The sequence below is a fragment of the Arachis hypogaea genome, chromosome 11 (assembly GCF_003086295.3).
Source record: "Arachis hypogaea cultivar Tifrunner chromosome 11, arahy.Tifrunner.gnm2.J5K5, whole genome shotgun sequence".
Lineage (NCBI taxonomy): Eukaryota > Viridiplantae > Streptophyta > Magnoliopsida > Fabales > Fabaceae > Arachis > Arachis hypogaea.
Window position 1 is genome coordinate 56,596,714 of NC_092046.1, and position 9,090 is coordinate 56,605,803.

Genomic DNA, 9,090 nt, shown 5'->3' on the forward strand with positions numbered 1-9,090 from the left:
GCGCACTGGAAACTTCTCAGTCTGGGTAGTGATTTTGGAGGGAGAAACAGAGTCTTGCGTTTGATCGTTGGTCTTCTTAGGGCTTAATGTTATTCTCTCTCAACTGTGTGGGTGTTATAGACATTATACATAAGTAAAGGAGTAACAGTGTATATAAGGGACAGTGATGTAAACGACGTCGTTCTGGGCTCCAGGGACTTATTTGTCTACTTTCCAAATGCTCCATCTCCCTAATGTGCCACGTTGGCAGCCGTCATACCAGGTAAGCAGAAGGGGAGTCACGTCAGACTTTTTCGTTGGGTCTGACGGTGGCTTTTTGACGCAGGGACTGATTCGTCCTATTTTTAAGGAGATCAGGGATTTAAATGTATTTTCCAATGGTCAGGGACGAAAATGTCCGCAAGGTAAAAGGTTAGGGACTTATTTGTCCTTTTCTCTAAATAAAAAGTAGTTAGCGGGGCAGAAGGTTTCCTTTTACCAAATAAAAGTATAGAAGGTTAATTTTTTTTTTTTTTTTACCAAAGATAGGAGACTCGAACCGCAACCTCTTAATTGAGTTTGAAGAGACTATGCCATTTGAGCTATAACTCATTGATATAGAAGGTTAATTACACGTGATGAAATTGCAGAGGTTATTACATGATTGAGTGACGTTAAGTTCGTTCATGAAATTATTTATTTATTTTTCTACATACCCCAACAATTCAAGTGCATATTGCTGATATTGCATTTTGATCACACTCATAAGGCACTATATACTATTATAAGAACAATAATAAAAGACTAACATAATTTGTTATTTTTAATCATTAATTAATTAATAATATTTAAAAATATTAGATAAAAATAAGATATTAAACTTTTGGACTAAAAATATTGGGCTAATGTGTTGATCAATATAAATTAAAATTATTAATTCTTGAATTTTTTTTTTGTAATTAGTATATAAATCAAATCAAATTTACTGTGCTTGATCGGTTAGTTCTTTTGTCCGTTTAAGTGATGAGAGTTTAAATATTATTTTGTATATATAGCAATTTATTAGTCAACGACAGAATTATTAAATGAAGCTCAAATTTACGATAAAATAATTATTAGTTTACCATACTGAAAAATATGGGACAAAAACAAAATTATATAAATCAAATGTCTAACCCACAACCTTTATTTTTCAGCAAAGAACAAAATCCTAGTTACGTGCTGATGATACCACTGAATATAATCCTCCTCCTTAAAAAACGACAACTCCCAAGTCCCACTCATCACGAAACTCATGCACTCACCTTCTAGCAAATATCATGAACCATCCAAAAACCATTATCTCAGCAAAAATGTCACTGGGAGAAGACGACCAAACCATAACCGATAAGGCTAACCAACCACATGCACTGTCACATCCCTCCTCACCACCTCCACAACAACCTCTTGTCAAGATGGTGCTCGCCGAGCTTCGAGCTCAGCGTGGAATAGCCCTCCCTCTAGTGGCCATGAACTTGGCTTGGTTTGCCAAGACAGCCATCACTACAGCCTTTTTAAGCCGCCTTGGCGAGCTTAACCTGGCAGCCGGATCCCTCGGCTTGTCTTTCACTAATGTCACCGGATTGTCCGTGTTGAATGGTCTATGTGGCGCCATGGAACCTCTTTGCGGACAAGCTCATGGAGCTAAGAACATTAAGCTCCTTCACAAGACCCTTCCCATGACAACTCTTTTGTTGCTAATGGTAACAATTCCTATATCTTTCTTGTGGCTTAACATTGATAAGATCTTGATTCTCCTTGGCCAGCAACAAGAAATAGCAATTGTGGCCAAATCTTATGTTAGGTATCTCTTACCTAACTTGGTTGTCACCTCATTACTCTGTCCCTTGAGAGCATACTTGAGCTCTCAGTGCATTACCCTGCCTACCTTGTTCTCCTCGGCTATATCGCTCGCTTTTCATGTACCGGTTAACATACTACTCTCCAAGGCCATGGGGCTCCGAGGAGTTGCGATGGCAGTTTGGATAACTGATTTGGTGGTTGTTATTCTGCTGGCTACTTATGTTTGGATTCTTGAATGTAGTAAAAGAAATGGAAGCAGGTGGAAGGAAGGAGGGTGGTGGGATCAGCATATCATCGACTGGATTGTGCTTCTCAAGCTTTGTGGGTCATGCTGCCTCAACACATGCCTTGAGTGGTGGTGCTATGAGATTCTTGTCTTGCTTGCCGGGCACTTGTCGAGTGCGAAGCAATCGCTTGGAGTTCTAGCCATAGTGCTCAACTTTGATTACTTGCTTTACTCAGTGATGTTGTCTCTAGGCACCTCTGTATCCACCCGTGTCTCAAACGAGCTTGGTGCAAACCAACCCGGCCAAGCTTACCGATCAGCATGCGTGTCCATGGCAATTGCCATCATCACAGGAAGCATCGGCAGCTCGGTAATGGTTGCTGCAAGGGGAACTTGGGGTGCAGTGTTCAGCCACGACGCCAGCATTATAAAGGGAGTGAAGAAGATGATGTTGCTGATGGCTTTCGTGGAAGTGTTCAATTTTCCATTGAATATTTGTGGTGGCATAGTCCGAGGAACAGCGAGACCTTGGCTTGGCATGTATGCAAATCTTTGTGGATTCTATTTCATAGCACTTCCTTTGGATTTGGTTTTTGCGTTTAAGCTTCACCTAGGTCTTGCTGGATTGTTGGTAGGGCTCTTGATTGGTGTTGTTAGCTGCTTTATTTTTTTATTAACATTCATTGCAAGAATAAATTGGATGGATGAAGCTGCCAAAGCTCAAACATTGGTTTGTGCACAGGTGCAGGAAGTTCCAAGACATGACGTAAATCATGTCCATGAAGAAGTTTAGAAGTATGTTCTAACATCCTTATCACCCCTTTAATGCATGTATATCTCCAAATATTTGGTGTGGAGCTGAGAACAAATTTGAAACGTCTCAAACACCCCATGTGTTTCTTTGATCTAGGATTTTTTTGTATAAAAAACTATTTTTTTACTCACCATTTCTTGGGCACAAAACCAACTTTTCTCAACAATTGGATCAGGTGTAGAACCTACCTCATCCAATCAACTTGGTATCCAATGAAAATGAGAAACAACACATTGTTTTTTCCCTAAAAATTATTGAAAAAGGTGAATCCTCCAAAAAGTTATCAGTGGATACAGTGAGTGGGACGGACTTCATCTTTGGAAAATAGTAAATTAACCAATAGGGCATAAAAAGCCCGTTTATCTAACTATTATACAATTACATCAAATTAATTATCACAATACACTCAAATCAAAATTATTTTTTTCATAGATCTAAAAGCTCAACATCAATCATCCTTGAAACCGGGTTTAGAAATTAATGATTGCAGCTCTTTAGCTATTTCATCATTAAAGCCAAGGATGGACAATATCTTATGACCAGGGGATTCCACTTCAGACCAAATCCCAAGAAGTATATGGGCTGTGGTTATTTCACCACCATCACCTGCAAGTCAAAGATGGATTTAGGAAATATGTTATTTAATTTCTTATAGCTTTGTGGATAGAACAGTAGATGGGAATCATATCATTTGATGAATCCCAACTATTGGCAAATAAGAAAATATCGCAAAGGATATTATCCTTGAAAATGTATTCAAAAGCACTATATACCTGTAATGGAAGTTGTTTTCTAGCAATATTGAATAATTTGTTACTTGTATCCAACATAGCAATGAAATACAGAACATGTGGATAAGTAACTAAAAGCAAACAGGTGAATTCTTTTCTTTTCTTTTTAGCAAAAAAAGGAATATGATTAAGACCATTATCACATTATAACAAGACTTTTCTAATAAGCAAACACCGTCTACAGTTAACAGTAAATATGATGCAAAAAAAATGTGTCAGAATCAAAAATGGTTTTCGGTTAACCATTAGAAAGAAATGCAATTCTAAATATAAGTTAAAATCAAACGAAATCATTCTTAAATTCATCAAGACTCCAAAGGGGATTTACACTGGTTTTAATCAAAGATCATGATTGTATTGTGGTCTCATTTACTATTAAAATCAGAAAGACAATTTACAAACTAAATAAATTATCAGTGAACTGCAAAAGAAAATTTTGACACCTATTACAAACAAATATGTCATTTCATAGAATATAACTGAATGAACTAGAATCATGGGCAATAGAATACCTCTGATGGAGGAAACATAAAAATGTACCACGCACACTCAACTATTACCACATTCTTTTTTCTTGTGAATTTTATCTATGTATTTTACTTGGATCCTAAACCCCAAAAGTAAAAACTTTTACACAAATCATAAATATAAAATGAGCAAGCAGGGCCTACAAGTATCAGGTTCCATACACAGCATGGGTTACTGGTTAGTACAATGTCATGTTGATCCTACATCAGACATCTCTCCTTATAATAATAATTTGGAAACAGAACAAACTATCAAACTAAATGCTGGAGAGAGAGAGAGAGAGAGAGAGAGAGAGAGAGAGAGAGAGAGAGAGAGAGAGAGAGAGAGAGAGAGAGAAACAAAACAAACTATCAAACTAAATAAAATTTAAACCTCAATCAACTTAAATTTCAAATACAAAACTAGGAATGCATAAATTATATGGAAAAACAACCATTTGTACCAATGAACTTTACGAACGCTAACAAAAATACCCATTAAAGAAGGAAAATAACGTTGTATCCATCAAAGATGGATTCCGTACGACAAAAGTACCCAAATCCTAAATTCATGTTGACTTTTTAATAAAATTCCAGAATTAGCCCCACCATTATCTTCAACATCAACTCCCAACCATCTCTTCTTTCCCACTCAAACTTTCACATCCCTCCATTACCACCACCTTAACCACCTTTTTTCTCTGCTACTCCACCACCGCTACCATGACGGCATTTCCATCTTCATGAACCCATCTCCAAGAAACTTGATCACCGACACAACCTCTCCAACCGGATCCCTCCCCCTTTCTCTCCCCCTCTTCCCCAAACCCCGCGTCATCTTCGTCACGGTCAACGCCACACACCTCCATTGCCGTTGTGGTTATCGGAGTCATTCTCTGACTTGACAAGTATCCTAACATATATATGATTGGAGATTTCTGAGAGAATTTGAACAATGAATACACTCAATTGGTTCAATTTGGGTATAGATAAAAACAAATAAATTATTAGTTACAGGAGATTTGTTCAACTTCATTAATTATATAATAAATTTGTAATTTGTACTGTTGTAAATATAGGACCTTTCTCCATGGAGTCCATGAGCTTGAAGTGGACCTAGGAGGAGTTGAATCGCACCACAGGCAGGGACCTTGCGTGCTGGATCTCGGTTCAGTCTCGCTTCCGGAGCTTCTCCTTCTTGTGGCGGCATTAGACGGGGTCTTGGCCGGAGAGGCATTGCGGCATCGCTGTGCATCGGCGCTGCTGGAGCTTGAATCTGGTGGCTCTAAACTCTGAACTTGCCACTGTGCCAAGGTATAGGTGATCTGTGCATGGGCTTGAGGCAGCGCTGGGGCCGCCGCGGAGTTTGGGTGGCTGCAGTTGAAGGTGGTAGCGTTGCGTGGGAACAGATGGATTGCCTAGTTGCCTTTTTGTCGTCTTTGTCATCGTCAGCGTGGAAAGATGGCGGCAGTGGTGGTTAGTGGAGTAGTAGAGAATAGAGGGTGGTTAAGGTAGTGGCAATGGAGGTGTTTGAGATTTGGGAAAGAAGAGAGGAGGGGTTAAAGATAAAGGATGGGGTAATTCTGGAATTTTATTAGAAAGTCAACATAAATTTAGAATTTGAGTACTTTGTTGTACGGAATCCATCTTTGACGGATACAACGTTAGTTCTTTAATGTGTATTTTTGTCAGCGTTCGTAAAGTTTATAGGTACAAATGGTTGTTTTTCCAAATTATATTTAAAATAACAACGGATAAGAAAAGGGTGAGAACTAACCAGATTTTAGTTTTTCATCAACCGCCCAATCAAGGGCCCTCTGGGCTTCTTCAGTTAATGGAGGATGCTCAGGGCTGAAGAAAAACCTATCAGCTTTCCCGAGCAACTTCACAGTTTCATCACGCACCTTAAAAAGTGTAATCCCATTCGCTCGCAAAAATTTAGCAGCTACATTAGTTCCTACAGCCCGGAGAAAGATCTGTCACTTTGGCATCTAAACATAAAATTGAAAGACATAGTAACATTGCAAGGGATGCAAATAACTAGAATACACTGAAACATAAGAAATGCCATAAAGGCATAAACACAAGAGAATGTATGTTGTGGGGTGCATCTATAAATGAGTGCCTTTAGATGGGACGTACATTGCAACTTGCAACAGTGGGATTTTCCAGCTCAAATGAAGACACTCAGACAGATAAAGTATCTTTGATCCCTTGAATTTGTTTGGGGAGGGAATTAACTCCATAAGTGTTTTGAATACAAACTAAGTAGATGACTTTCCAACTATAGTTGTCAGATAAGATTCTAATTCTATCAAAGAGAACAGGCAGTGAAAAAAGTGAGAAAGGAGGAAAATAGAAGCACAAGAAATTAGATGGCTAAATGGTAAAATAAATTGAAAATTAAATTATAGAACCTGACTGATATTCATAATATCTGTGTAAAGTCCTCACATGTGAAACTATTAAATGCTCTTACACTACTTCCACCTAATAGCTGACATGATTAGCACAATTTAATCAATACTCTCCTATTTCAGGACTAACATGACTAAACCAAGCTGTTATCCAAAATTTCAAGGCCCTGCACATTTATCTATCTCAATTTTCATCTAGTGGAGGAATAACGTTGTATCCCAAAACGATACCCTAAACCAAGAATCATTTTAAATTGCAGCTGCAGTCACAGGTGCAGTTCTCTTATGATATGAAAAATTGTACCAAATGCAGCTGCAACTGCCGCTGTGCAATATTGTGGCAGCGATTATGGTAACAAGCCCTTGAATGCAGCAGAAGATAAGCAAATATTATGAGGAATCAAAAAAGGGAAATTGGAGAGAAGGATATGATATTATTACCTTCAATGAGAATTCCCATTATAAGGGCTTCGGTCCCCGTAGTGGGATACTTCAATTTCCTAGCCTCCAACTCTCCCATCGCGAATGACTTTATACCCTTCCCAGACCATCTCCTCTCATCAAAACACAACCAACCAAACAATGCCAATCAAAATAAATATAAAAATAATAGTGGCTTATATTTGGAGATACTCACTTGGGAACGTTGTCAACCGAAGAAACTCTCTCTGGATTTCTGCACAACAAATCTGAACAACTCGATAACTTGGAGAATTGGGGAGAACCGAAGAGAAGAAAGAGAGAAAGGGCTTACGCGGTGGGGAGGCTGAAGGAGATGGCGGTGGAAGCGAGAGGGTGGCGCCGGCGGTTGGTGTTGCAACAAGACACGAATTGAGGTGTTAGGGTGCAAGGCTGAACGCAGAATACCTTGGCGCCGAGAAACGAGCCCTTGAGTGGTCTCGGCGTAATCGCCTGAGCTGAAAGTTCCCCGTAATGGAGTTTATTCTGACGTGGCAGATTGGTTGCCAGAACTTTCGAGAAGGAGTGTGCAGTAGCATTAGCAGCAGCAGCAGCCGCCATTTCTTCTGTTTCAGTTGCTGCGAACACTCACCTTGATGATAGATAGAAAGTTGAATTCTTTTCTGTTTTCTTTTTGGCAGTTGAAAATAGAAACACAAACCCCCATACCGCGTCGTATATAGAAACATCAACTCAGACAGTCAAACCTCACCCTTTCTTCTAATATTTTTGGAGACTTCTTGTGTATGAAAATTGGGCTAAAATAATATGGGCCTAAAGATAGAATGGCACAGGGGCCCGTGAGTTTCCCGAATCGTTCGTGACATACCCAGTGCACTTTTGACCAAAAAAAAAAAAAATACCCAGTGCACTCAAAGTGCTACTGCTATCGATATATGACGTTACAGCATGTCAAAAAAAAACTATGATGTTACAAAATCCCTAATCTCTCAATTACCAACAGAAAAAAGACTCAACCTAAAACATTAATGTCAACAATAAAAAGTCCAACATACAGTGAAAGAAATAGACCAAAAAAAATAAAAAATAAAAACTAAAGTGAAAGATATTCACGTCAATGGAATTCTGGAAATAAATAAACATGTTTCTAACCAATTTAGGTGGGTTAAGCGGTCACCTCATTTGTCTGCTTAAGTAAGTATTAGGAGTTCGAATCCCGCCTTGTGCATGCAGCAACTCATTAATCAGCGGCAAACCCTTAAATGGAGCTCAGAACCGCGATAAATTAATTCTTGACCTATCAGATTGGGAGATACCGTAGGTAACCAAATAAATAAATAAACATGTTTCTTGGCTTACATCCCGTTTGTTAATTCCAAAAATAAAAGACTAAACATGTTTCAATTTGGTACCTACGACCAAAAATAAGGAATCGTCTATGGTAAGGAAAGTAATGTGGTCCAATAAGGACCCTGTGAGAATATGCAAAATTGAGAGAAACTTCGTATAGGAGAATCTACCGCAATAACTTTTTATATTTGCAATTCATACTAATCGAATTAGATAAATGAGCGATGAGCTTGCTGTTCTTAGTTGTAAATGACGTTGGATCAATGGTGTCTTAGTTGGGCTCGCATTCGAAAATTGGATTGCGCTGAGGTTAATTGGGTGTGATATGATTGGGAAAGATCAATATGATTGGGTGTGTATTGGTACAAAAAACGGACTTTTTCGACTATTTGTAATTTCGACCATCGAGGCAGTATTTGGACTGCAGGTCAGGAACTGGGCAAGTAGGAGTCGATGGGAGGAGTTACAAAAAATGTCGAACTAGAAGGAAATTGGCTACCTCCGTCGAAGTATCAAAAGCTTAAACTAGCCTTTAAGCCGAAAATGGGAACATGAGAGCGAAAATTGAGGAACAAGTTATTACTTAGGGACCAGGGAATACGTAGTTGTCAAAACTTGGAGATAAAGGTTCTTCATGGTCAAGGCAAGGTCGTGGCTGAGAAAAAGGAGGAAGCGGGATCATGGACGACATGCTCCAAGGTCAGTTAAATTCACGGTCTATAAATAATAGAAATGCAGAATAAGC

At 38.8% G+C, this 9,090-nt stretch overlaps 2 protein-coding genes across 4 annotated transcripts; one reads left to right on the plus strand and one right to left on the minus strand.

Annotated features, from left to right (window-relative positions):
• Window positions 1-1,076: 1,076 nt before the first annotated feature.
• LOC112721432 (ATP-dependent Clp protease ATP-binding subunit CLPT2, chloroplastic) lies at window positions 1,077-7,748 on the minus strand. Of its 2 annotated transcripts, none has more exons than XM_025772498.3 (5): window positions 7,330-7,748; window positions 7,213-7,251; window positions 7,017-7,126; window positions 5,936-6,115; window positions 1,077-3,467 (listed from the first exon to the last, which is right to left on the minus strand). In XM_025772498.3, the coding sequence occupies exons 1-5, from the start codon at window positions 7,593-7,595 to the stop codon at window positions 3,310-3,312; spliced, it is 753 nt and encodes a 250-aa protein (XP_025628283.1). In that variant the 5' UTR covers window positions 7,596-7,748; the 3' UTR covers window positions 1,077-3,309. The 2 variants fall into 2 exon arrangements, with proteins under 2 accessions (XP_025628283.1, XP_025628282.1); XM_025772497.3 differs by having other exon boundaries at window positions 7,017-7,129; window positions 7,330-7,728.
• LOC112721431 (protein DETOXIFICATION 56) lies at window positions 1,299-2,932 on the plus strand. Of its 2 annotated transcripts, XM_029290216.2 has the most exons (2): window positions 1,299-2,678; window positions 2,790-2,932. In XM_029290216.2, exons 1-2 carry the CDS (start codon window positions 1,299-1,301, stop codon window positions 2,838-2,840), a joined length of 1,431 nt encoding a protein of 476 aa, XP_029146049.1. In that variant the 3' UTR covers window positions 2,841-2,932. The 2 variants fall into 2 exon arrangements, with proteins under 2 accessions (XP_029146049.1, XP_072063007.1); XM_072206906.1 differs by having other exon boundaries at window positions 1,299-2,932.
• Window positions 7,749-9,090: the final 1,342 nt, after the last annotated feature.